Here is a 26,817-nt window from a genome sequence, read left to right on the forward strand (position 1 = left end):
ATAAATAAAATTATTATTTTATACTTAGTTAATTATTAGTTTATTATAAGGCTAAAAACGCTATCTCCCTAGGTACTTTACTATTATAAAAACCCTCCTGACAGGATATTATAGGGGAAACATGATAGTTCTCACCTCTGGATACGCCTTGCGTTCGAATATTTAGAAAGACAAGACTTGGAAAATTCACCGAGAGCGATCGACCATTATATAGCAAAACTTCCGATAGGTGTTCCAAGGGTATATGGGCTGATTTTTGATTCGCTTGAGGCTCAGGAACAACCAACAGCCCTCAAAGTTCTAAATCTTATCCTAGCAGCAAATCGGCTACTGACCGTCTCAGAGGTGAATATTGCCATGAGTTTACATGATACAGTCAAGTCTATTCACGATATTGACTTACAAAATGAGGAAGACTTGAAGACACGGCTTCAATCTATGTGTGGATCATTCATCTCAATTTACAAAGGCAGTATTTATTTCCGTCATGAAACTGCTCGCGAGTTCCTTCTCGCTGACGCGTCATTAACCTCACCAATCCCATCAGAGCGTCGCGAGCATTCCACCAGTCTCATGCAGGCACACAGTACACTGGCGGAGGCCTGCGTGCTGTATTTGAACTTACTCAATGCCGATCCTCAGCCTCCAAAGGAGGCTATTGGTGAAGCAGACAAACCCACCCCCAGGTACGCCTTCTTAAACTACTCGGCCAAAAATTGGGGATCTCACCTTCGCCAAGCCAATATTACCGACAACGCTGCAGTTAAATCACGTGTTCTCAAAATTTGCGATTCCAATTCAAGGAGCTATGCGGTATGGTTTGAAATTTACAGGAAAACTATGTCTGCGGAAATCACTGGGAATTTGACGAATCTTATGTTGGCTTCATACTATGGCCATCTTCCTATCGTCAATCTTTTACTTGAAGGGAGCCCCAAAATCAAGGAGGACGATGACAAAGAGAGTCGGACACCGCTATCGTGGGCCGCTCAGAGCGGGCATGAGGCCGTTATTCGTCTGCTTCTCGAGAAGGGTGCCAACGTTGAGGCCATGGACAGCCAGGGCGGCCGGACACCGCTCTCTTGGGCTGCCGAGAATGGGCACGAGGCCGTTGTTAGTTTACTTCTCGATCAAGGTGCCAATATCGAAACCAAGGACAGCCAGCGCGGTCAGACGCCGCTCTCGTGGGCCGTCGAGAACGGGCATGAGGCCGTTGTTAGTCTGCTTCTACAGAAAGGTGCTAATATCGAGGCCAAGGACGGCCGGTACGGTCGGACGTCGCTCTCGCAAGCCGCCGAGAGCGGGCGCGAGGGTCTTGTCAGGCTGTTGCTACAAAAGGGAGCCGACATCTACACCAAAGACAAAAATAGTCAGACGCCGCTATATTGGGCAGCCAAGATGGGGCACGAGGCCGTGGTGCAATTGCTTCTCGAGAAAGGCGCGACCATCGAGGCAGAGCATACCATAAATGGGCAAACGCCGTTATTATGGGCTGCTGAGAATGGGCACGAAGTCCTAACATGGCTGCTGCTAGACCAGGGCACCGATATCGAAACAATAAACACGTCTGGTTGGACGCCGTTATTATTATGCGCTAAGAACGGGCACGTGGCCGTGATGAAGCTACTTCTCCATAAAGGCGCATACATCGAGTCAAAGGATACCCAAGACGGACGGACGCCGTTATCATGGGCTGCAGAAAACGGGCATAAAGAAGTGGTAAGGCTGCTGCTAAAAAAAGGCGCCTATGTTGAGGCAAAGGATACCAAGAATGAACGGACACCGCTATCCTGGGCCGCTGAGAGAGGACATGGGGCTGTCGTGAAGCTGCTGCTCCGAGGGGGTGCCAATGTTGAGACACGGGATAACAAACATGGATGGACGCCGCTCGCTTGGGCAGCCGAGAGAGGGCACAAGGATATTGTTGATCTGCTTATTGATGGCGGGTCTGACTTTGAGGTGGAAGATAATACTGGCCAGACACCACTGTTACTGGCGGGCCGCAATGGTTATGATGCCATCGTTGGTCGACTTCTCAGCGACCTTGCTGGTTTCGATGTGAGGGATGAAAATGGCAGGACGCTGTTATCCCTGGCCGCCGAGAAGGGCTACGAAAATATTGTCAGGCTCTTGCTCAAGGACGGGGCCGCAGTCGACCCAACGGATAGGGAAACCGACCGGACGCCGCTTTCGTGGGCCGCCGAAAAGGGGCACGAGGAGATTTCCAGACTGCTTCTAGACTCTGGCGCCGACGTGGGCTTTAAGGACTGTCATGGCCAGACTCCTCTATCGTGGGCGGCCAAGACGGACAACAGGAATATCGTCGCGCTGCTTCAGGAGGCTAGTGAACTTGCCCAGAGAAGGAAGGAGGCACGAAGCAGTGGTCGGGCATTCTTCTGGGATTCCCAAGTCACCTCTTTCTCAAACCATAAGGCATAATCATGTTCCGCAAGGAATGCGGCCGTCTGCTTTTATATCAGGCTAATGTGCTTCGCACTGGGAAAAGAGGATAACACGGAGAAAAACCTCCAGTCAGGGGTTCAGCCGCGTGAGAACAGGAACATTGTGACAAGGGCTTAACTTAGGGCTTGGAGCAAAAGGACTCAATTTGAAGCTATCAAGGCAGACCCAGAAGCAATAGCTAAATACGAAAGACTGGAAGCTAAAGCAGAAGAACTCAATACACTACATTAGTAGTAACCTTACTTCCATGCAACTTGAACTCTAACATCGCTAACTCCCCAGTCGCCTTTTCATTCTAGTTATAAATAAACAAATATATTTTGGCAACAGACTAGATAATTCTAACAAATATCCAAAGCTGAAGAAGAAAAAGAAAGAAGGAACCAAAAGGGGAGACTCGAGGAGCCCTTAAGCTCGCCGCTGTTAATCTCGCTTATTGGAGGGTCCCGCCATTGGCAGCTTGTCGATAGAGGCGAGAGCGCAGCCGAGATCCGGAGTCATTATCGGGCTTCCAGTCGATTACTGCCACTTAGGATTGGCGCCTGCTGCGCGATCAAAAACCGACGGCTCCGTGCTTGGTTGCACGCCCGATATAATGCTAATGAATGCTTTATTGAAAGAAGACAATTTCTTCTCTGCTTCCTCCTTAGTTATACCTAGCAGTTCCGCCCTATCTGGGTGATACTTCTTAAGTAAGTTGCGGTATGCTCTTCTGATTTCCTCTTCACTAGCGTTATTCTCCACACCTAATATCTTGTAATAACCCGTCCATGTCGAAGCTCGCTTTTGGGTGATTTCCCCCTTTTGCGATATGGGATACGCCTTATCGCTTTTCTCATATATCTCTTCAAAAGTGGTTAATAGCTACTTTTTATTAGTTTAGAAACTTATAAATCATGCGCTTTATATCGTAAGTACTATTGCCTCTACGCCTCCTTTAGTCGGAGGGTTATATAGGAGAGCCGCCGCACTTCTGATAAGTGTAATAACTATTAAAACTTGGGGCTTTATCGTGATGCAAGTGAATAATTGTATGCGGAGTAAATCTAGTTGACAATATTTTAAAATACAAATTAGAAGAACAATAATGATATAACTACTGCAGTAGCTAGTAATTATCTCCTGCGAACTGACAGAGAAGGATTGATATATATACTAGTTACGTAGGTCAACTTTGACATTCATGTCCGTCACGACCGGAATTCTCGGAAATCAACCGCCCACCCATGGAAACGCGCTCGGTAATACGGTATTTTCGGCTTTAAATTTAAGGATTTTTTTAACAGCCTCGAGCAGTCGTGCAAAAACGCGATTTCCGGTGGTTATTTAAAATGCACACATTTATCGGGCCGGCTGTTAATCCCGGCTATCTAGGGGTCTGTTGCAACAACAATCTCATCCTGAACTACCGACGCCGCCTCTGAGCCGGCGAGGCTCAGTTCATAAACCATGATACGATGCCCCCCCCGGCCGTGGATGGTTTTGAAGTTTTTGGCACCGTTTACACATCCCCCGCCACCAGGAGCCCAGCCAATCAGCCAAGTGGGCTTTATCTTTATTCTTGTTGACTGGGTCTGTGGAGAAGCCAAGTGTGGAGTCTGGGACGAGTGACGCGGCGATCAGCCTTGCGCCACAATCTTGGACTCCATATTAAATATTCCTGACCGCATCAGGCAACTGATCACGTGGCCTATAGGTAACATGGAACCACCATCCGTCTCATCCGTCTGGGAAGCCCTCATGATTCGTTTCGCATTCATCAACGTTATCATATGATAAGCATCACTTATCAATGCTCTCTTCGCGCAAGCCACTAAAAACAGGTCATGGAGTGGGCTCGCGTTTCTCGACGCACCTAATGCTTTTCCTGGACCGTCGCCAACCCACCCCTGTGGTCTTAATATAGGGTTAGGATCAAGGTTAGATAAAGTTATTGCCATGCGGTGCCAAAGCCAGAGAGGATAGTTCTTTTGCTCTGGCCACCAGACAGTGTTACACTATAACCCTACGCTGTATAACATTGACCGCATTGCGACGGTAAATTAGGCGCCCTTTGGGTCTGGTTACGGCGTCACCTTGTTGGCCATCAGTCCACTTCTAAACGCCGACGAAACGCCTGGAATCAATAGTCTACATGGCAATAATTCTCCTCGTATCAAATACACCCATTATCTAGTTTAGATCCTGGATGCCCTGACCTCATGCAAGGCGCAAATCTCCCATTGGTGATGCCCCTTTTTGTCGTGACAACCCGCATTACGTAGACACCAGGCGCTGCCGGACACTTACAGCCCTTTAGTTTGCCCTTTTGCATGCGCATTAGAAATTACACTTGACAAAGTTCAGCCAGGAACAGCAAACTCCATGTGGATTCGTCATCGGCACTGCCCGTCGCCGTGGCAGCAGGGTGTCCTTCCAACCAACTGTACAGGGTCGTGAAATCCAACGGGATACTACACGGCTTCGATCTAGCCAACAAAGCCTAATAAAGGGGCATCGGGACAAAGAACCTCACGGCTACACAATAAACACCTGACCGGTAAGGGACCGAAGACACACGCGTTTTTGTTATATCGTAGTTACTAGCATGTTTTTCTCTTGGAAAACCAAGGACTTTGACATGCTACGAGATTACCTCTAAATTAAGCTATCACACAGGAGGTAAATGGCGCCAGGCGCTTAACCGTACTTGGCCGGCATTTACCGGATTATCGGATATTTTAGTCTGCAACATGGCAACTGCTCATGCTGATGCCCAACTGTCCAGGCCGCGCGCCAATCTATTAGTCCGTGGACACGGTAGAGCCACGGGTCCCGGGAGAGTGTGCAAGTAATAGCGTGTGCCCGTGCAAGCTAGCAGGGGGGACTTTGTCTGCCCGCCCGACAAGAACACGTAGAAGATGCAATCATGAATTCAACGTCAATAACGGATGTATATACGGAGTAAGTCCGGTCGTAGTTCAAGTGGGCTGCGCCTAGTGTGGCTCCCGTTCCTGGTCGGCACTGCCGGGAGGCCCGGGACGCACCAGCACTGCCGGGATCCATATGCGTCGAGCTCAGGAGCTCACATATTGATCTCCTTTTCTTGTTTTGTTTCTCTTTCTTTAGCGTTTAGATACTTGGAGTAGTTGCCTAGCTAGTCGTTAAGATACTTGGCTTAATAGTTAAGGGCTACTAATAGATTTATGACAACTTGGGATTTGATAGCGTTAGATAAGACGGACAGATTAAGCTGTCCAAAGATGATAGCATGGATACTAAATCTATCACGCTAGAACTATTACTCGTGCGCCATGGTATGAAATCAAGCCTCCTGCTGTTCTCAAATCACCATGGTACGGGCGCGAGGCAGCATAAAAATTAAGCATTAATTTCCTCATTTTGTCCATCCTCATGCATCCGGGTCTTCGGGTCTTCGGGTCTTTGATATGGCTGCGCAACGTTTTTAGCATAGCAATTCTCCTAGGGCTCCTTTAATTATCGCAACAGAGTCAGTTCTTTGTTTGTCAGCGGCGCCATGGAGTCAATCGCATGACACAGCTAATGTAGGCAATTTCAGCTGTGAACTCATGACTCGGCTGCGAATACCTGCAAGTTGAGAGCCTTGATGATGGAATGAGGTAACGACACGAGAATACTTGGCGACTTGAGGTGCAAGAACTGCCCATGACGAACTGGTATAAGTAGCTGCGTCGCCGGCTATCCAGGACAAGCGATTCAGCACCAACAGTCTCTCTACAGCTTCAACAACTTCAACCACTGAACAACCAAAGGAACACGCATCAACAACAGTGCAAAACATGCAGCCTCATCTTCTCGCAGCGCTCCTTGCGCTCCGCGCCGTTGCGGCGCCCCAGTCAACGGCTGAGCCGCCCAGTGCCGACCTCGTGGTCGAGGACGGCGTTGAGCTGGACGGCAACTTCATCGATGACCCCATCTTTGAGATTCTCTCCAAATATACCGTCTTGCCCAGCGACCCCAACGCCGAAGTGGTCGAAATCCGCCAGCGCCGCTCTCCCCCCGAGACCGTGACGGCCGAGGTGGCCTCCAAGATGAAGTCGCCCGGCGGCGGCAAAGACGGCCTCTTCTACCGCGGCGACTCGCGCCCACCAGCGGCCGTCTTCGCCGAGGGCTTTGCGCCGCAGGGCACCAACACGGAGCTGGAAAACCACCTCAGCTTCCGGGGCAATTCAGGCCTCGTCTCGGTCTCTCGGTCGCCTCAACAAGCCGACTTGTATGCGTTTGGCCGCAGCCCTAACAGGGCGACCACGGGCTACATGTACGTCATTAACGCCAAGGACATCCCGGACGGCTACTGGGTGCCTGGCATCTATCCCCCAGAGAAGAACCCTGCCGTTGCTCGCAACCGGGAGTTTGCCGTCGTTGGCAGCATCCCCGGGTCAAGCATTTCGCACGCGTACGAAGTGACAAAGGATAAGCCGCACTCTAGAAGCACAAAGATCGACAACGACAACTATGCCTATAAGAAGTCTCCCTCCTGCTTTGGCTTCTTCGGCAAGCGCGCCACCTGCGACCCGGCCAAATATACGCCGGAGCCAACAAAAGGTAAGCTCAAACAGCAAAAAGTTACGGCATACGCCTGTCGACTAACATGATTCAACCAAGCCGGCCGCGTCAGAGCCAAGGTGTCTGCCAAGTTCCGTGCCGGCGCCCGTGCCGGCGCAGCCGTCGCCTTTGAGGCGCTGTCGCCCTATGCCCACGACGTCCTAGCCATAGTCAAGTCCTGGGACAACCCCATCGGTCACGCCGTCAGCTGGTTCGACGACACCATCACCAGCATCCAGGAAGCCATTGGCGGCCCGCAGGTGCCCGAGATCTACGGCAACACGCTTAAGCTGCGCTTCATCTGCTGGATGCGCGGCGAACAGCGCTGGAAGAATGACGTCGACAGGGCTTGCGACCGCCTTCACGGGTCGAAGCCGAATCCCCCCACGCCCGAGGAGAAGCGTGTCAAGGCCATCAACAACTTGCTCAATGCCTGCGAGAAGCTGGAAGACCCCAACGAGAAGCTAGCCAACGCGGACCAGAAGAACGAGCTGCTGGAGCGCTGCGAGGTGTTCCGTGAGCATGCGGAAGACGCTTCCACCGGTATTGATTCGGAATATACCTATGAGGGTGATGACAGCTACCCTCCCCCACACGAGGCCGACGTCGGTATCTATATTGACGAGAATGGAGTCGAGCACGCCATTCCTTGGTAGGGTGATTCATTAGTAAATTCCCCGGGTTCGAATGTCTCTATACAGTGTTGGCCTTTACTTAGGGTATCGCTTATGTATTAAGCAGCTTTGTAGTATTGCAAGCTTAGCTCTGTCAGGCAGAGTTGGCAAATTTCTTGTCCATATAGTGTTGAACATGAAACAGCATCACGTGCAGGGTCCAGCCTGCGCCTTCTATAAATAGCGTGCCTTGGCGGCATCTCTAGCTTACAGAATCAACGCAGTCTTTTTCATCTATGTTCCGCTGTGACGTTCAATATATAGTTTAGTAGCTTAGTCTCGCAAATTAATACTATAAAAGCTACTAGGAAATATTAAATGAGCAAAGCGTGAGATGAAAAGAAATACACTCAAAAGCTATGTTATTCTAAGATGTTATATCTTTTCTAAATGATATAGAGAAAATATTTAACGTGGGTGCATCGCGAGCTGGACAGCATAGCAAGCTGGACACCTAAAATAAAGTTCTTGTAAAGAGGATACAAAAAACAACCACAATAAAGGAAATCAATTAACCTTAAATTCTACCCTCTTTATTAGATACCTCCACATCGATCTAACACGTTTGCGCATTATAACCGGACTTTCCACACACACCACATCGTCGACGCTTCGTCTTAACCCTGGGCTTCCGACCTCTGGTCTGCCGGTCTTCTTGCGTTATCTGCTTATCCACGTGACTCTGGTCCTAAAGAGCTTATCCCTCGGCAATAGTTATACTACCTCCATGACTTAGACGCGTTCTTCCGGCTCTACGCCGCGTGCTTAGTATTACATTTACCTCTTAAAGTTGGTTGACCTGCGCCTTTAATAGGGCTATCCTATGTATAAGCCCGCATGTTCCTTTCGCAAATTGATCTACAGCCGCTAATATTAACGTTAAAGAGCTTCCTTGGTGGTGGCTTATTCGCCTTTTAATATAATTAGTCTGTGAAGTTGTCTCAGTTGGGTTATTTGGGGTCTTTAGAACCCACGGGCGTGGTAGCTCAATAGCCTCCTGAACTGGCGATAGTGTCCGCAGCCTCATATCCAGCCGTAATAAGACTTGACTTTTTGGGTCAAATAGAACAAGGCCCGCACCTATAAAGGTACCCTGGATATTTTGTTCCGTCATTGCAGATCTAAATGCGGTGAAAAACGCGGGTAGGAAATCCGCCTTAGTAATATTCTCATCACCTCGAAGGAGGAGGATAGAGATGTTGTTACATTTCTCCAAGAAGGTTATTTCCCCGAATCCGTGTCCAGGTTGACTTCATCAAGGGCTAGTCAACTGTTGGTATTCGATTCGTAGGTGCCAATCGTGTCTACTACTCAGTTCGCTTATCGTGCAGCATGTGGTCAAAGTTGTCGGCTGATGGAATCCATAGAGTGGAACGCAATCCACGCGGGACAGAGATACACTTGATTTGGAGACTGGAGTTGTATATATCTTCTGTCAAGTAGTATGTAAGAAAACATGTTGAACGGCTAATGCTTTATGATCATGACCGGACCGGGGGCTAGGTGTCACGGTCGCATGAGTCAACGCCAACTAGAAAGGGAGTTTTTGCTTTTGCGGCAGAACTTGGTCACAAAGGGATTAATCACATTTCTTGCCATGTTGCGGTGTACGGGCTACTCCTCACCGTATGCAGCATCAGACAAACCAGGACAAATGCCGTCCTTGGACCCTGCAACATCCCTACTGGGACGGGCGCAGAACCGGCTGGGGCGGGAATACATTGATTCAACACTCGAGTGTGTGATGGATTCAAACGTCAACTCAAGACTTGTGTAATGTTCCTGTCGTTCCTTCTCGTAACATTGTACTATTGCATATACCTGTTGTAGATGTACGTTTTCTAAGACATACGCCAAGTTGACCACGTTGCGTCCCCGTCGTGACACCAATCAATGCAGAAAAGAGATAATAATATCCTCGTGCGTACCAGTTTGTGAAAACTACCACCCACCAGATTGCCAGCCACAAACGCCACGTCACACTCTTCCGTATCGGGATTCAACCCGGGCGGGAGAGAGCATGGATATGTATCGGAGCCTGTGACGTGGTCGTCGCTACATATGTAGTGACTGGGATCCTTTCAGGGCCGCCTGCACACATCTGCAATAAATAAGGCAGCCAGCAATTCGCATGTTCCATCAGACTGGCACCTACATGCAGTTCAATGAAATGTGGTCATTGCATAAGTGCATCAGAGGCATGAGTTGGGAAACTACAAATGCAGGTAATCTTCCCAACAACGATGTGTAGCGGCCGCTCAGTTTTCCAGGCTCAAGTCAAGCCATCTGAGAAACAATCCTCGCCATGCTCGGCATATTTACTAGTGGACAGATGGAGTTGAGCTCTCTACTCTGGGCTGGTCTGGGGATAACCACATGCATCTACATTTGCACATGCCTGTACAACATATACCTGCATCCGTTGAGGCACTTCCCCGGCCCCAAGCTGGCGGTTTTGGGACCGTTCCACGAATTCTGGTACGACGTCATTCAAGACGGCCAGTTTCTCTGGGAAATCGGCAAGATGCACGACAAATACGGTAGCTCCAAAGCCCTACAGCCAGCATCCCCGTCCTACAAACTAACATCCGCCTACTCATGCCAGGACCAATCGTTCGCATCAACGCACACGAGCTGCACATACGCGACTCCAGCTATTACAGCACCATCTACGCCGGGGGCGGCCGAATCGTCAACAAGGCCGATTCGGCCGTCGGTCCCTTTGCCGCCGTGCCGTCGTCGCTTCTCGCAACGACCGATCACCACCAACACCGCGCGCGACGAAACTACCTCAACCCCTTCTTCTCCAAGCGCGCCGTCGTCGCCACGGAGCCGCTCATCTCGGAGCGCATCGCCAAGCTCTGCCAACGGCTCGAATCTGCCGCGGACACGGGGGCAACGGTACCCCTCGACTGGGCTTTCTCGTCGCTAACCGCAGACATCATCACGCAGCGGTTCTACGGGGAGCATTTCAACTATCTCGATATCCCGGACTACAAGAACGCCGTCACTGAAGCTATACTAGGTCTGGCACACATTTCCAACTTCACACGATTCGTCCCCTGGCTGTTACCCGTGATGCAGATGACGCCAGTATGCATCATCCGCGCGATACTACCGCCGTTTGCAGAGTTCCTCGTCGTGCGGGAAGAAATGAGGCGCAAGATTCTCGCCTCCTCCGAGACAAAAGACGGCGTGGAGTCGGGCTCGGTCATCATGTCGGCCCTCATGGATACCAAGATCCCGCCTGCGGAGAGGGACATTGACCGGTTACTGGACGAGGGAAACGTCATCGTGTTCGCCGGCACAGAAACTACCTCGAGGGCACTCAGCGTCGGCATGTTCTACCTCCTAGACGACCAGACACACGTGCACAGGATACGCAAAGAGTTGAGCTCCGTCGTCTTCACTCCCGGCCGGGGGTACTCCTCGTCTGACCTCGAGCTGCTTCCCTACCTGGTAAGCCTGGGCCAGCTCCCGGTACAGAGACCGAGGATACTTGTTTACCATCAATGATACTTTAGAGCGGTGTCGTCCACGAGAGTTTGCGCCTGTCATTCGGCGTCGTTGCCTGCCTTCCCCGCGTGGCGGCCCATGAATCACTGCAGTACAACGGGTTCACGATCCCACCGGGCGTAAGACGCAGTTCCTGGTTTATATTTCTGTATAGTTTTACACTGAAGAGACTGATGCCGAGTGTAGACCCCCGTTAGTCAGTCGTCGTACTTTGTGCATACTGATCCGACAATCTACCCCGACCCGTACTCCTTTAATCCCGATCGATGGATACAAGCAGCTAAAGACGGCTTCCCGCTCGGTAAATATCTTGTCAACTTTACCAAAGGCAGCAGGCAGTGCATTGGCCTCCAGTAAGTATTTTGTACAATTGTTGCACGGCATGTGCCGGACATGGTAGAGCTCATGTGCGTTTCTGCAGGATGGCATATACAGAGCTCTATTTGACAATCGCGACGCTTGTCAGCACCTTTGACATGGAACTTTACGACACGACCATAGACCATGTCCGCATTCATTACATTCGCACTGTCGGTTATCCGAGCAAGTGTAAGAATATGGAAAATCCAAGGGGGGAGATTACTGTCAAGGTCGAACGCAAAATCAGGGCGGAATCCGCTCAGTAGAATGATGATGCGGGCGATTCTTTTACTGCGAGAACTGCATCTCAGCCCAAGGTATTTGACATGGTCCCGACTTATTGAGGGTCTTGTTTTCTGTGGCATGCTTGTCAGATTGTGTATTATACCTAGATTCATTTCAAGATGGCGACGTGCTAGAGTTACTACGCGGAGAATGTCGCAAGATTTTGGATAATCAAGATTCTCATGGTGCCATTGAGCAAGAACAACAGTTGCGACAAAAAGTTGGAGAGGCGGTGACCGGCTTGGGGATGTAAGAGAGGTTTCAAAGTTCAAGTGCTCGAGGTGGCCGTCCGACTGGGATGCATGACGCAGGCAATGTCAGTCCAGATGCTTAAAAGTCCCTTGTCCAGTACAACGATAACAGCACCTAGATCGGCTCGTAATACACCAGGTACTGGTACTTGGTGCCTTCTAATGCGGCGTGAGGTGGAAACGAGGCCACTGACTCTTGCTCCCCACCACATCAGTACGGAGTACAATTACCCCCAGCGCCACATTCAGGAGCCAGGCAATGTGTGTATGTAGTACTCCGTACTATGTGCTTCTTTCCAGGTTGTCAGTGGACTACCAGTTGACATGTACGCGTCCGGGGTAATAAACTGATCAGTCATAAATTGCTGGCAGTAGTGGGGGCTCGGCTGAACAAGGCCACTCGCAGCATTTGACAGCTCTCAGGGAGCTCGTAGAAAGACGACGGGAAGGAAAGCTTTGTCAAATGTGTTCTTCATGTGTCCGGCACTTTGTCGATACATGTCAGACTTGAACATGCGTCGAGGAGAAACTGCCCTTGCCGTGTCGTATTCTTTCGCCTCATATACACCGCAGTGAAGCAGAGATATCGACTGTCGTGCTCGATTTGTCCATGCCGCCACGGCGTTTCCACATAATCACGCTAGCAGGGTATCTAGCCAGCCGCCCTTGATTCACATGCCTCCATGTCGACATTGTCGGCCGGGCCGCCACTCTAGTGCGGTCCGGCCTCAGAAGAAGTCGACCGCAGGGCGTTTGACTCTCTGCTCGACCTCGACACGTGGGGAGCCTTGATAGGAGGAATTGCTTGTTGAGGGTGTGGTTTAAATCTGTCAATGGCGGCCGGGTGAGATGACGGCTTGATACGCGTGCCGTCGTGCCGCCTCGGGCGTCAACACGCTACCATCAGCACACCGTCCCAGCGGACATCTGGAGGAACGGGCTTTGCTTTGTATGATATGTCACGGCTTTGTTCCCTCCTTGGCGCACCAGAAAGCAGCCCATGTAGTTGTGGCGTCGGAAATGAACGGGCAGAAGAGACAGCCAACAATGGCAGCGGTGACATTATCATGATGTCGCCACAGCCGCGTTTCCCCACTTGTTGCCGCCCCGGCATCTAGATTCGGAGTACGGGGTATCGTATAATTTTCATCTATGGTTTCCGTTTTGACCATCTCTGTGCCTTTTCTCACCACAAAAGGTCAACTGGTAGGGTTTCCAGGTGACCGTAGTGGCTTGTCAATGTGATGATGCCTAGTCCGGGAGCTGGTCTGCTCGATCCACGCACTTGGTTGTCTACCAAGTTTGAATAGTAAAGGCGCCGGTGCGACCACAAGCGGCCAACGATGGCCTCGAGTGTCCCTGGATAGATGGCTATTACACCGACAGAGTGGCCAGCAGCAAGTGCAGACTCGGCCGTCGTGCGAGGTTCAACATTTTCACGCGGCAAGTTCAGATTTCTAAACGTGGCGAGTGATTTGTGGCGTTAACTGGCCCTGCGCCACACAGCGTTCCCAATTATGCGGGCGGATCTTGGCGTCGAATACGTCACCGACTTCTAAACAATCTTGCGCCTTCCACCGCCTTCCACTTCTCGTCGCGCGAGCAATCCATCCCGCACCCGAGATTGCATTTCACGCCATGAAGTTGCGCTCCATCCTTTGACCTTGTCTCCTCTCTCCCTAACCCGCACTCGCTTCATTGCAAGCATCATGGTAACGACCCGGCGCAGCGCAGGCTCGTCCATGGAACCGACCGCCATGGGCTCAACCGCGCGGCAACCGCAGAACTTGTCGCCGCCTCGCAACCCGCCTCTGCTCCCAACGCCGACCGAGCGCCTCCTACTCGCCGTCTTCCCTCTCGTTCTCATCTTCGGCACTCTATTCTCTGTCTTGTCTCCCGAAACCCGTTCCGCGCACTACGACCACGTGACGCAGTCGCACTCGCAAGACCCCTCCGCGGCGCCCAGCTACTTTGCCCGCAAATCCAATATCTTCAACGTGGTCTTTGTGAAGCGCGGCTGGGGATGGACTACATTCGCATTCTACTTCTTCCTATTCACGCACCCTAGTGGTGGTGCCGGCGGGCTGGACATTACGTCACGACGACTACGGGCGGTGCTGCGTTGGGCGGCTGTCACGGCGTGGTGGTTCCTGGTCACGCAGTGGTGCTTCGGCCCGCCCATGATTGACCGCGGCTTCAGGTGGACGGGTGGGAAATGCGACATGGCTGAGCGGGATGTTCTGCAGGGCAGCGCTGATATCGGCGAGGCCTTCACCGCCGTGGCATGCAAGGCAGCCGGCGGGAAGTGGAACGGTGGACACGACATCTCGGGACATGTATTTCTGCTAGTGCTGGGCACGTGTTTCCTGGCTCAGGAGATTGGGTGGGCGGTAAGCAGATGGAGCAGCAGATTGGCCGAGGAGAGATGCATCGTCTTGCCTGATGGGGCGGTGAAGAGCGCCAATGTCGAGGCTGAGACGGCCGCTGGGCAAGGAGGAGGATATGCCCTTGGAATTGGGACAAGGACGGCTCTTGGAGTGGCAGGCTTGAATCTGTGGATGCTGTTGATGACGGCAATTTATTTCCACACGTGGTTTGAGAAGGTATGTCGACAGTTTTGTAAGACTAGGTGGGTGAGGCTAACCATTGACAGCTTACCGGACTACTGACGGCTCTTGTCGGAGTGTATCTGGTATATATTGTTCCTCGGTTCGTACCCGCTGTGAGAGCAGTAATTGGATTGCCCGGGGTGTAAGGAGATGTCTGATGGACTTGTTGCATGAAGCGTGGCCAAAGCAGCCCTTGGCGGGTGAGGGCGCGAACCACAACCAACCACCTAGACCAAGACCAAGTAGAATAATAATATACAATCATCACCGTAAACAAAAGCTCAACGTTGGAACTCCTCCAAGCACACATATACCGAGATGTCGTGATGCGTACAAGACCAAGTCCAAACACGTGCGAGCCCCACCAGCACAAGACGGCTCTAAAACCATCACGGCCAGCTTCACTGTCAGTCTCTCACCCTCGGACTCATCCGCCATTCATTCATTTCCGCCTTTACCACAATGGCCCGCGCACTCAGCGCGCCATCCAACCTCCCGTCACTCGTCAAAACCACGTTTGCAAAGGCCCTCTCGGGAGGAGACCTGCATTACTTCCCGACAAAGGTCACCGTCCTACCCGTCAACTCGGTCCCCGTGAGCTCGCCCGGTTCCCACCTCACCATCAAACAGCTCCCGCATCCGCCAAATGCTAACATGAACGAGCCCTCAAGTTCCAACTCCGCTTCTCGCCAGCACTAGCCAGCAAGCCCAAACCACCACCGCAGCAAGATGCGTCATCGCCCCCCAACCAGCCGTCTGATCCGTTTGCCAACCCCCCGCCGGCACTGTACATTGCCGACGTCGGCCCATCGCACTACCTGGTGCTCAACAAGTTCGCCATAGTGCCAGAGCACTTCATCCTCGCCACAAAGGAGTTCAAGCAGCAGACCGACGCGCTGGAAGAGGCCGACCTGGAGGCCACGCTCGCGTGCATACAGGCATTCGAGCCACATGCTGCAGCCGACGGCGAGGGGCTGTTCGCCTTCTTCAACAGCGGCGAGCACTCGGGCGCCAGCCAGCCCCACAGGCATATCCAGCTGCTCCCCATTGCCAGGATGCGCGACGGGCTGGTGTCAGGGGACGACGACGGCCACGCGCCGTGGGACGTCTTGGCGGACGACGGGGGGCGTCTCGAGCACGCGCCGTTTGCGGTGTTCTCGGAGCCCATAGCGCCGGGGATGTCGGGCGCCGATGTACACGGGGCCTATGTGCGTTTGTGCGGGCGGGCGCGCAGGGCCGTCGGCGAGCGGGCGCCGCGTGCCGGCCAGATGAGCTACAACATGGCCGTGACGAGGAACCGGCTCGTGATTTGCCCGAGGCTGGCGGAGGGCGCGGCAGTCTACGGCCGAAGGGGGGAGGACGTGGGCCGGCTCGCGCTCAACGGGACGGTGCTGGCTGGCACGGCGCTGGTCAGGAATGAGGACGAGTGGGAGGCGCTGCGTGCGAATCCTGGCTGTCTGGCGGACGTGCTGGGGAAGATTGGGCTGCCGGGGGGTCAAGTCTACGGAGAGGGCGGGGTGTGAATACGCGGTAGATTGGCTGCCTTGCGTCTTGCATCTTGCATCTTGCGTCTTGCATCTTGCGTCTTGTATCTTGTGTCTGGGCTGGTGTGAAACCAGTGCCGTGGATATACTTTGTCACGAAGCGATGTTATATAATGCGGTGGATATTAGCCTCGACGCCTTGCCTTCTGGCGGCGTTACTTTACATCAAGTGTACAAAACTAGCCGTGGGCCACATAATAAAAACAACTCCCTAGCCAAGAACAAAAGAAATTCGACACATTCCCTCATCGTGTCGAGAGGCCTCTCTTGCCTCCGGTACTAGTAATCCCGCCCTGTCACCTCTCTGAATTTGGCATGGCAAGTCTTTCCAGAAAACTTGCGCGAGCCTCCATGGTCTGGAATGTACCGACCGACTTGTTCCCAAAGGACCTTTGGCCTGCCGCCGAACTTTCGATAGATCGGGACGGCTCTTTTCAAAAGTTCAATCTAGCACCAGCACGTTAGAACACGACAAGATACACAGAGCGCTTGACACACAGAGGCGTACATCTTCATCAGACCAGGCTGGTTTCCTTTCACGGTCCCTCGGGGGCAAGGTGAGCTGCCTGACGCGACCGCGCAGAGTTGACTCGGCCACCTTGGTCCTGAGCTTCTTCCTAATGGCTGAATAAGTCATGCCCAGTCTTCTGCATTCCATCAAGATGCGGTCTTCTTCTGCTCGAAGGGCAGCAGAAGACTTGACGGGTGGCAGAGGGACTGCCGGCGCCTCACTGGCAGCCTGTGGCCGACTGGCTTCGGCATAGGCAGCCGAGGCCGGGGTATGATTCCCTTGGTCTGGGTTCACCGGCGGAGGGGACAGTGTGGCTGTAGAGATGCTACCGGCCGCAAGGGTAGTTTTCGTGCTTAAAGCCGGTGAGAAGGAGTGTGCTCCATGGTAACTGCCGCCGGGGAGGTCCACGCCAAAATAGGGCATATGAAGCGCATTGTATGTTGAGTGTGTCGCGGGAACAATACTAGGTGCCATGCGGTATACTTGCTCAGCTGGCACTACCGTGCTTGCACCGAGAAAACCGAGCCCGTAGAGGGGAAAGGGATTCCAGCCGTCAGCCTCATTGCTGAAAGGGATGCCATCATGAAGATCAGGAAGGATGTCAGGGGGGGGTGTAAAGGCAAACCCGTTGTGGTGGTTGTTGATCATGGGGGGAGGGATGGACGGCGCGTTTATTGTTTCCTCCAGAGGTGATTCCTCGTTGACGGACTCATAGTGAAGTTTGTCCTGGCTCAGAGTAAAGAATTCTTCGTTGAAGCTCTACATTTTATTAGTACTGGAAATGAAAGCTGAGAAGATCAAGACGCACCTGGTTGAGGCCCCATTCAGGAAATGCCATGTTGATATTGCTTGGGAAAGTAAGCAGCTCTTTACACGCCCGTTGCTGCTGTCAAGGTCTTGACGTGACGTGGGAATGTGCAGGCAGGGCTCGGTGCTGGTGATTTAGGCTCCTGCTGGGAAAGTCAATATTGAGACAACTAAGGGTGCTCGTGATAAACAGGGCCGTGCTGGGGGAGAATTTGGTGTTTTCATGGGTCAAATTCGTGGAGCCTGTTGTCGTGAATGCTTTTAGAGGATATGAAGAAATTCTACACGTACAAGAGTAGTGGTGACTCGTGGTCCAGATCGAGGCGCAAGGGAACAGGGGAGGAACAAGCGAGCAAGTAAAACTAGAAATTTAAAAGCAGGAGTTGATTAAGTGAGTAAAGAAATAAAAAACAGATGAAAGAGATGGGATGCCGGGCTTAAATAATCATAGATTCAGAAAGTAAAGTGAGCCGAGAGTAAAGTGAAGTTTATCTGCACAGCTGGCAGCTGGCGGCGGCAGGGGTCGGCCCTAAGCCTCGAATGCATTTGAACCCGTGCTCCCATTCATATTCATACATGTATCAAGTGGCTACATGTACGTTATTGTTGCTGCGGCTCAATTCACAGGTCAAGTTGTCTGGCTCTTTCCGGTTTTCTTGATGCAGTGATGGACCGTTTCGTTCCTCGCGGTCCCCTTCTCCACCAGGCCAATACAGTGAATTAAGTGGAAATAGCATTCTGCTTCTTTTTCCAAGTGAGACCTTTGCCTCTTTTGGTTCATTGAGCCCCAGAAGCTTGGGCACATGCCGGGGGGCTGAGGCACCAAGATCCCAAAGGGATGGTTCAGGTGTCTGGTGTAACTTATGGATTGCCGGCTCTGTTGCTGGTATGCACCGGAATCGTGGCGGTCAAGGGTTCACAGTTTGATTTTAGTGCCAGCTGCATGAGATCCTGGTCGTGCCACGAACCTTGTCTTGGATACGTTTTGCTCTTCTTCTAGCTAGCACTGAGTATGACCTTGCTGCTTAGCTGCCTTGTACTTTCATAGACTATATCCCGTAGAGCTAAACCCCTTATTCTACCTCAAATAAGGGAAATCATGTTTGAAGCAACATTTTGAAAGTTGGTTCGTGGGATACACCACCCATCTAGATTCTACTCCCAGTACTGTAGTTGCTAGAGACAGCCCGAGCCACATCCTTGCCACAGCTCAAACGTTTCTATCAATCATTTCCAGAGCGTCCATGGAATTCATTAAACCGGCCAGGGATTCTGCATGGCGAGTTGAGAAGTCGGCTTCTGGTCCGGCCTGCCTGGCTCGCACACAGGATACAACGCCAGCTCACCAGGTGGCAATGGCCAGAAGTTCAGTGCCTTAACGTTCCTTGGCCTCTTTTCCCATCGCCATATTGTTCCACAGATTTACTCGTTGCAATGCCCGTCTCTTCTCTTGAACAGAAACACAACACAACACAACAGACAGACGGCGCCACACATTGATCCAAAACCGTCTGGCCAAGAAGCTCTCCATACTCCGTCTTCCATACTGCCAGATATCGCGTCTCCCCGTTACACCATGTCTCGCGGGTGGCGATACCGAACCACCCACCCAGCCCGAAATCATCTCGTGCGTTGCGCCAAAGCCAACCACCACGAATCCCTTTTTGGCACTCGCCACATTTTCTCCCACCGGGGGGTGTTCCGGAATGCCGGCAAGTGGATTCCCAAATGCCCAATATGCAAGTCATTGTTCCCAGAGGTGGTACAAGCGGCTGCCGGGAAGAAGAGCCATGGCCAGCCAAAATGGGCCAGTGACGTCTCTTGACAAACAGTTCGCCGTCCAGTCTTTTTCCTCTCCGCGCCCTGACTGCGCGGATTTCATTGTCGCGTCTTCCTTGCACCTTCCGGATACGCCAACGGCTGACGAGTTTCGAAATACATGCTCGCTCGCCAAGTCGTGGGACGCCATCGCAACGAGCTGCAAAACGACCCAACTCGACGCTGTGGGAACTGCTTCCAAGTTACACAAGACAATCCATGTATATCGCGTCCAAAAAGGGTTTTTACTTGGCGCCACAAGAGTTGCCGCATCAAACCCGGCACGTAGGGCGACCAATCCAAACGGCAACCGCTGGCCCGGGACTCTTTTATTGCGAGGGCACGGTTCTGACTCAGAAATTTCCTGGAGACCCAGATTTCCCATGTCCAAAATCGTCCTTGGGCCATGCAGGCTTCCATGTTTGGCGAATGGCGTGGCTGGGAAACGGGCTGCGAGAAAATTCTACCACGGAACGGGGTTCGTGGCGGCGCACCATGTAGACGCGGCGGTTTTCTTTTTTTGGCACTCGACACAAACGGAATATGCCATTTTCGTCAATTCTACGCAGATATTTACCGATTTGATAGCAGCGTGGTGCCAGCCAACTTGGCTTGGTTTTTGTTGGCTCACGTCAGGGGGGAGGGAGTCCGAATCTTGCGTGGCACGCCTTGGGTGCCGTCGCAAGTCCCAAACTCTTGCGTCCCCTCGGAAATTCACTTCAACTGGGCAATTATTGCTGAGGAACCGTGGCAAGATGGTCTCTAGACTTGTGGCAGTTGTCCAACCGTGGAGGTCAAGTATTTGAGACTCAGTCGTGGCAAGGAAGCTGCGGTTGTACCAGGGTTGGTTTCCTCAAAGGCTGGACATGAGGGCAAAGATAACTTATAACAGTACTTGGCGGCGTGTAATCATACCTGCCTGGTAGGTACTAGTTATGTAAACTGTTCGAGGACATGGCCATGCTGTTCAATAACTTGTGCGCGTACGTGTCACCCTGCCGTGTTAGTCGACTGCAAAGACACCATTTTGGACGTCAACTGGTGAGCCATTGTCCATGTCGGGAAATGGCAGCGTTTAGCATCTTCCACGACGGTCAGGAGCTCAAGGCTTTTGGCCGCGACGCATGCCCTGGTCTATATGGAGGCGAGAATTCACCCATGTCTTGGATCATCACCGAGCCAACGTCATGTCGTACAGGAGTCAGCAGACTCGGCACAGGGTTGTCATCATCTCACGTAAGGCTAGATAAGAACTCTTCAGACGAGGGCATGTACAAACTCGACATTGCAAACATCCTTGGCTCATCTCATCATCGTAGGCTGCGATGAAGCCCTCTACATTCCTAGGCGGTTCCCTGGCTGCGTCTTCCTCAGGAGCAGTCTCCAATCCATCAACGAGCAAGATCGACGTCCATGCTCATTTCATCCCCGACTTCTACGCCCAGGCGCTTCGAGATGCCGGGCACATACCCGGTCCCGATGGCATGCCCGCCATCCCGGTTTGTCTTCCTCACCCATCACACCAAGACGCCCTTCGTCCCTAACACCCTCTCCTCCGCCATCTAGGCCTGGGACCCCGATACACACCTGGACTTTATGCATGCGCAAAACATCACCAAGGCCTACTTATCGATTTCCAGTCCTGGCGTCTATCTCACCGTGCCCTCGACCATCGCAACCACCAATGCCACAAGGCTCGCCCGCCAGGTCAATGAATACGCATCGCGCCTCAAGGCTCAACACCCCCATCGATTCGGCTTCTTCGCGTCGCTCCCGCTCCCAGATATCCAGGCCGCCCTCGACGAAATCCACCACTGCTTCCACGAGCTCGACCCAAAACCAGACGGCGTCGTCCTCATGTCCAACTACTACGGCATGTACCTCGGCGACCCGGCCCTGAGCCCCGTCTACAATGCGCTGGACGAGCTGAACGCCACCGTCTTCGAGCACCCGACGACGCCGTGCACTGAGCATAACCACGTACGATTTCACACCAACGGCGAAGCGCCCCCCGTCGCGCAAAAGGAATGGCAGGCGCTGAACCGGCCCGTGGCGAATCGACAACTCGCCGCGCCGACGCTCGACTTTCCCTTCGACACGGCGCGCACATTCGCCGACCTCTTGTACTCCAAGGTGCCGGGCCGCTTCGCACGCATCAAATGGATCATCCCGCACGCGGGGGGCGGCCTGATTCCCACCCTCGACCGCGTCGTCGGCTACAGCTCGCTGTACCCCGGGCTCAACCTGACGCAGGCGTTTGTGAGGGAGACGCTCGCGAGGAGCTTCTACTTTGACCTTGCGGGCCCGTGGCCAGCCAGGTTTGCTATTCCGTCGCTTGTGCGATGGGTCGATTATACGAATATCGTGTGGGGGTCGGATACGCCCTTTACGCCTTGGGCCATGGCGGCCGCGGGAATATCTGCATTTGACGGGGACGTGGAGGAAGTATTTGGCGGTGAGGAGGAAAAGGCCCGCGCTGTGAGATTCGGCAACGCACATGGGCTTTTTGAAAGTCTAGTTTGAGGGTTCTTGTCACGGGAGTGTGAGTCTACGAGACTGCTTTGAGTGGGGATTTTGTTGAGGCAATAATTGAGAAGGCTTGCTTGGCTGATGATAATATATTGACACGACTTTGAATATATGACGATTCCTAGTACAATTTGCCCGCCGACGTGAAGAGGAAAAACTAGACGCGCAAGCACTCATCCTTGGACGGGCACCCCGACATAAAGGGCTTTTTGCAGCCCAAGCCCAAAAGTAAACATGGTCGCGAAGCCAGTGAAGCCTTTTGCATCATGCTATGCGCAAACAGAAATTATAGCAATCTGCCGGATCGGATACTTCCAGAGTACAGAGCAGATCAGACAAGATGGTAAAGATGAGATGGGCAACTCCAAGATGATTCGTGTCGTGAAAGCCCGTCGAAACCGGCCAGTCTGGACGTAGATTCATTCGTCCAAGGAGTAGCACAACGGCTCTTGCTGTCGGGACCAGCATGACCGAATGGCATTGCCCAAACGGGCAGAAGCAGCTTTCAACAGAGTCGACACCGAATTACTAGGCTTTCCGGGACACTTCCTGCGACGCCTTCTTCTGCTGTTCGACCAAAATGTCGACAACTTTGGGCGCAAACTTGATGGATTCCTTCAACATCTTCGCTATCAACTTTGTTCCTGATCGTTCGGTAGTTTTGTCGCCGTCTTTCGCTCCAGCCCTAGAAGGTGTGGCAGCCACAGGCGATGAGATGGATTCTGTCGCGTCGTCGCTGCTCGTGCCGGGGCCTCGTTTTGCAGTTTGGTCGCCTTTCTTGGCTTTGCCATCAGCATACTCGGCTATTGCATGGATGAGCACGGGGGCGACTTCTTTCATGTTGTCGCTGCTCATGCTGAAGGCTCTTTGGGCATTTTTGTCGCCATTTTTCGTTTTGGTACCAACAAGCTTTTGGAAAGCACTGAGAGCCACAGGAGCGAGCTCCTTGATGTCGTCGCTGCTCATGCCGGGGGTTTGCTGGGAAGTTTTGTCGCCATTCTTCTTCTTCTTGCCGTCGTCGGCGGCAGCGTGAACAGCCCCTGCGACGAAGCGGGCGGCTGATAAGAATTTTTTGTCGCTCATGCTGGACGTTCTCTAGTTTGCAGGGCTGGTAATGCTGTTGACCTATGATGTGAGGGATGTTGGTGTTTGATGGTGTGAATGAAGGCGACGACTGCATGGGGTCCGTTTCCGTGGTTAAGTATTGTCCAGCGCGATGAATTAGTCAGGTCCTCCGGTCCCAGCAATCCTTTCAGACAATGGTAGCTGCTCAGAGTGAGCAAGAATTTCGCACAAAGACATGGTAGCGGTGTTGAAAGAGCTCAAAAAACTGGCTGCTGTGGAACAAAAGCCGGTTTTCTTGAGAGGCCGGGCAGGTTTTCGTCAACGGGCCAGAGTCCAAAGAAATTCATGTCTCTTTTTGAGCAGGGTCCGTTCTCATGGTTGGCATCACATGTCTGACGGAACTGAGCACAGTCCGTCCATGCGTAGATCCCTGGTTCTGCGTCGGTATCCAAGACCGCACAAAGAAGGACGGCGTTGGTCTTTATGCTGCCCTTAGTGAAGAAACCCGATTCAATACGAGGTCAAGTTCAAGTGTAATGAATGGTACATGTTCGAACAGGCAAGACACTCCAGCACGATACACGCATTTTGTTCCGCGATATGCAACTCGTGTCCTCCTCGTCCTTGGTGCTGCCTTCTTGCCAACCATGTAAATCCCACACACCGCCCGTAGCCTTTGTCTTCTTCAGCTTCCGTTTCCAAAGTGTCCAAGCCTTAGGCAGATGTAGAGCGGCTAGATGTCCCAAGCCAATGCCATGTTCATCGATGAACAACCGAAGCCCGTCCAGCGTTACCTAGGCACGGCACCACCCAAGTCAGCTTGTATATATGGAGCGGCATTGCTCTTCCTTTGCGTCCATTATTGTCGGATATTTCAGACTCCGTCTCTATTCAACCACAACCCAAACAGACCCTCGTACGCGGCCCAACATGCGCGCTGAAGCTTCCGCAAACAGCTTTGCGCAAGCCGATACTCTGGATGCAAACCAGAATCCTTCCGGTAGACAAAATCGATCCGTGCTTGCACATGATCCAGCGATGGATTCGCAACGCGGAACCCCGAAATTCGACTGCAATCAAGTCCCCCATCGACAAACCACGGATGCCCCTCGTGGTCCAGCTCGCCAACAAGGACAACAAACCACGGGTACCAATCAAGAAGTCTACGTACCATTCCTCGATTCTCGATTCTACCGACGACGACAGCCCAATGCCGTTCGAGTCGTCAGAACGCGTCATGATTCCCGTCGAGTCCTTGTAATAAGCGGTGATGCCCGTCGTCTAGACAATCGTGTTGGTAAAAAAGTCTCACGCGATCGGTGTCTCCATGGCCCCTGGGTCCCACCTTATGGTGCCAAAGATTATTATCCTAGGCTTCATAGATGGTAATTGGGGCTGGGGCCGCAATAGCCTGGACGTCTCGAGACTGAACAGCGAGTTCCTCACCATGACGGTATGACAACAAAACATTTTAATCGAGAGTGGAGATACTGACGATAAATGTCACATAGATCGATGGCGCCAAGGAAATAGCCACCACCAGCCAAGCTATTGGTTGCACCGCTGGAGAACAGAGCGCAGGCCACTAGGCCACGCTACAAATGGCCTCTCGCATGTTGCTCGCAGCAGTTTCGATTCCATCAATCGCTGATACTCTCACGGGACAGTGCCCTTGTTCCAGGGACGAGGCAGGAGACGGGAAGGATATTACGTTCAACCAGCCATGTCACGCCTCCGAGCAAAACGTGGCTCACTGCGTTCAGAGGAAATTGTGCAAGATTTCGTCTAGTATACTTAGATCTGCGCTGCTTAGCACCGTCAAATAAACAGAGAAAAAAGTCTTTCTCCATGTCCCATCCCAAAAACGCCAGATATGCCGACAAAAACGGTACAAATCGCGTGCTTCGGCACCGTCGTAGAAGAAGGTATACCCTAGTACATACGAGAAATGTGATTCAAAGAATAATCCTTACTTGAAACAGTTTAATCGTCCCATTCCTCGTCCAACTGGTCAATGAGTCGGTTTTCTGCGTCAGAGTTTCGATTTCGTGGACTCGAACTGAGATGGCTGTAGCCTCGTCGGCCGGGAAGACACCTTGCACACGAGGAAAATGCAATGACGAACATATCCTAGGACTCATGGTTAGTATCTTGCGCCCTAGGCGGTGTCTGCCAGGTATACGCACACTAAAGAAACTCCAAATACCTGCCCAGAGACTATAATTCGGCAATTGGCGCCATCCTCGTGCGTTGGAGATGGTTCGATTGTAGAATACACCACCGAGGACGTACACAAGGAAAGCGACAACCAAAATGATGCCAAACACGCTGCCAGGGCCTACACTTCCTGGCTTGTGTGGCTCTGCTTGCGCACATGCGTGAATAGAGCGGCCCTCGAAAAAGTATGAGCACTCATCTTCGTCGACACCAACGAACGATATGCTTGCTTGGGAGCTGGAGGGGTCTCGGTCACAAAGGAAGGAAATGGTGGTGGACTTTCTTCTTGACGATTTCTCTTCCTTGTCGTCTTTCAGGGTTTCCACCTGGTGAGGCTGGTTGGTCAAGGCCGACTCCTTGTTTGCGTAATTGTAGTTGGCTGAGGGCGATGAAGGAGTCCGGGTACTCTTGTTCGATTTGGTGGTACCGCACGGCGAGCCACCGGTATACTGCAAGACCAGCTTGCGGCCACGACTCACCAAGTCCATCGATTCGGATCTGAGCAAGACGGTTAGTATCCCGAATACTCTGGTCGCAATCATTCGCCAGACCAACCCTATAGAATAGATGCTTCCATGAGACATGTAGTATGCGCTGACGTTGGTCCATTGGCTCTTGGAGACTCCCACGACCTCAGTTACGGGGTCCACAACCGCTCCGCATATGTTCAGAGTAAAGTTCTTGCCATAATCATAGCCTCTCGCATGGTAGTCTTTTGCAAGGGCCGTCTTGTGCTGCTTTCCCTTCTCGGAAGGGTGAGCTGTATCAGGTCGCAGGTCGAAGAAACCGCCTGTCCCGGAGGACGCAGTCGCAGTGCACGCTGGCGCATGCGTGGTCGATGATGGGGCTTCTTTCGCGGCGGCAAACGAAGCGACCACCAGTGCCGAACTTAAGAAACTCGTTCGCATCTTGTAGGAGGTGAGGCGATTGTCGTGGCTTCGCAGGGAACGTGCTCGATGAGGTTGGATGAGCGCTCACGGCGCGGCGATAGAGTACTGTCTGGTTGGAGCCTTATCATTAATTGCTCTCTGGACATTGACCAAAAATAGGAAGAAAAAGAAGAAGAATCTACAAAATAAGCCAAATAGATTGGAACAAGCGATTTGCAGTGAAAAGTGTAGGCGGGAGCGAACGACACTAAAGGTTGGTCGGTGCCTTTGGTGAAAAGTCTCAGCCACTAGGCTGCTCCGCGATTTGTTCTAGGTTGCGACAACTGGCCACATGAAGTGGGCGAATAAGCTCCCAGCCTAGGCTGTGCACATGCAACTTGACTTCAGGCAGACTTGAGAGAAGGTGCGACCGAACGCAGCCACATAACTAACCGTCTAAGCTCCCGCTTAGTGCGTGTGGCTTCATGTTCGCCCGCCCCGGCAAAATAATTCATCCGGCTGGCTACCTGCTGGGCTTGGGCTCATCTCCCTGCCGGGAGAGCTAAGCCGCTTCGGGTTCAATGCTGTCATTGAACCCTCGCTGAGACGATGCGGATCCCTAGCTTCAATCAGAAGTTTGCGACCTTCATCGGATTCAGGAGGAGCCGGGCCAGTCTTCGCACACCTGGTCGTCACGTCTTCAAGCGCTCGTCGTACAGTCATTGAAAGCCTA

General features: G+C 52.4%; 10 protein-coding genes across 10 annotated transcripts; 7 read left to right on the forward strand and 3 right to left on the reverse strand.

Annotated features, from left to right (window-relative positions):
• Nucleotides 1–357: 357 nt before the first annotated feature.
• Nucleotides 358–2,439, forward strand: MAA_06107 (Ankyrin repeat protein; the record flags this gene model as incomplete). Its single annotated transcript, XM_007824105.2, has 1 exon — nucleotides 358–2,439. One exon carries the CDS (start codon nucleotides 358–360, stop codon nucleotides 2,437–2,439), a length of 2,082 nt encoding a protein of 693 aa, XP_007822296.2.
• A 3,824-nt stretch (nucleotides 2,440–6,263) lies between these two features.
• Nucleotides 6,264–7,685, forward strand: MAA_06106 (Bordetella pertussis toxin A; the record flags this gene model as incomplete). Its single annotated transcript, XM_007824104.1, has 2 exons — nucleotides 6,264–7,029; nucleotides 7,090–7,685. 2 exons carry the CDS (start codon nucleotides 6,264–6,266, stop codon nucleotides 7,683–7,685), a joined length of 1,362 nt encoding a protein of 453 aa, XP_007822295.1.
• Nucleotides 7,686–10,008: 2,323 nt separating this feature from the next.
• MAA_06105 (Cytochrome P450 CYP58R1) lies at nucleotides 10,009–11,845 on the forward strand (the record flags this gene model as incomplete). Its single annotated transcript, XM_007824103.2, has 5 exons — nucleotides 10,009–10,243; nucleotides 10,309–11,162; nucleotides 11,228–11,338; nucleotides 11,406–11,572; nucleotides 11,641–11,845. 5 exons carry the CDS (start codon nucleotides 10,009–10,011, stop codon nucleotides 11,843–11,845), a joined length of 1,572 nt encoding a protein of 523 aa, XP_007822294.2.
• A 1,979-nt stretch (nucleotides 11,846–13,824) lies between these two features.
• Nucleotides 13,825–14,870, forward strand: MAA_10793 (phosphatidylcholine-hydrolyzing phospholipase C; the record flags this gene model as incomplete). Its single annotated transcript, XM_011412712.1, has 2 exons — nucleotides 13,825–14,718; nucleotides 14,769–14,870. 2 exons carry the CDS (start codon nucleotides 13,825–13,827, stop codon nucleotides 14,868–14,870), a joined length of 996 nt encoding a protein of 331 aa, XP_011411014.1.
• A 316-nt stretch (nucleotides 14,871–15,186) lies between these two features.
• MAA_06104 (histidine triad-like protein) lies at nucleotides 15,187–16,247 on the forward strand (the record flags this gene model as incomplete). The annotated part of the gene is made up of 2 exons (XM_007824102.1): nucleotides 15,187–15,318; nucleotides 15,396–16,247. 2 exons carry the CDS (start codon nucleotides 15,187–15,189, stop codon nucleotides 16,245–16,247), a joined length of 984 nt encoding a protein of 327 aa, XP_007822293.1.
• A 300-nt stretch (nucleotides 16,248–16,547) lies between these two features.
• MAA_06103 (uncharacterized protein) lies at nucleotides 16,548–17,617 on the reverse strand (the record flags this gene model as incomplete). The annotated part of the gene is made up of 3 exons (XM_007824101.2): nucleotides 16,548–16,715; nucleotides 16,777–17,538; nucleotides 17,588–17,617. The coding sequence occupies 3 exons, from the start codon at nucleotides 17,615–17,617 to the stop codon at nucleotides 16,548–16,550; spliced, it is 960 nt and encodes a 319-aa protein (XP_007822292.2).
• Nucleotides 17,618–20,469: 2,852 nt separating this feature from the next.
• Nucleotides 20,470–21,927, forward strand: MAA_06102 (amidohydrolase; the record flags this gene model as incomplete). The annotated part of the gene is made up of 3 exons (XM_007824100.2): nucleotides 20,470–20,640; nucleotides 20,724–20,903; nucleotides 20,971–21,927. 3 exons carry the CDS (start codon nucleotides 20,470–20,472, stop codon nucleotides 21,925–21,927), a joined length of 1,308 nt encoding a protein of 435 aa, XP_007822291.2.
• Nucleotides 21,928–22,461: 534 nt separating this feature from the next.
• MAA_06101 (uncharacterized protein) lies at nucleotides 22,462–23,016 on the reverse strand (the record flags this gene model as incomplete). Its single annotated transcript, XM_007824099.1, has 1 exon — nucleotides 22,462–23,016. The coding sequence occupies one exon, from the start codon at nucleotides 23,014–23,016 to the stop codon at nucleotides 22,462–22,464; it is 555 nt and encodes a 184-aa protein (XP_007822290.1).
• A 912-nt stretch (nucleotides 23,017–23,928) lies between these two features.
• On the forward strand, nucleotides 23,929–24,387 carry MAA_10794 (methyltransferase type 12; the record flags this gene model as incomplete). Its single annotated transcript, XM_011412713.1, has 1 exon — nucleotides 23,929–24,387. The coding sequence occupies one exon, from the start codon at nucleotides 23,929–23,931 to the stop codon at nucleotides 24,385–24,387; it is 459 nt and encodes a 152-aa protein (XP_011411015.1).
• A 594-nt stretch (nucleotides 24,388–24,981) lies between these two features.
• MAA_06100 (Mannose-6-phosphate receptor, binding protein) lies at nucleotides 24,982–26,123 on the reverse strand (the record flags this gene model as incomplete). Its single annotated transcript, XM_007824098.2, has 3 exons — nucleotides 24,982–25,128; nucleotides 25,185–25,713; nucleotides 25,771–26,123. 3 exons carry the CDS (start codon nucleotides 26,121–26,123, stop codon nucleotides 24,982–24,984), a joined length of 1,029 nt encoding a protein of 342 aa, XP_007822289.2.
• Nucleotides 26,124–26,817: the final 694 nt, after the last annotated feature.

The sequence above is a fragment of the Metarhizium robertsii genome, assembly GCF_000187425.2.
Source record: "Metarhizium robertsii ARSEF 23 chromosome Unknown MAA_Scf_2, whole genome shotgun sequence".
In the NCBI taxonomy this organism is placed as follows: Eukaryota; Fungi; Ascomycota; class Sordariomycetes; order Hypocreales; family Clavicipitaceae; genus Metarhizium; species Metarhizium robertsii.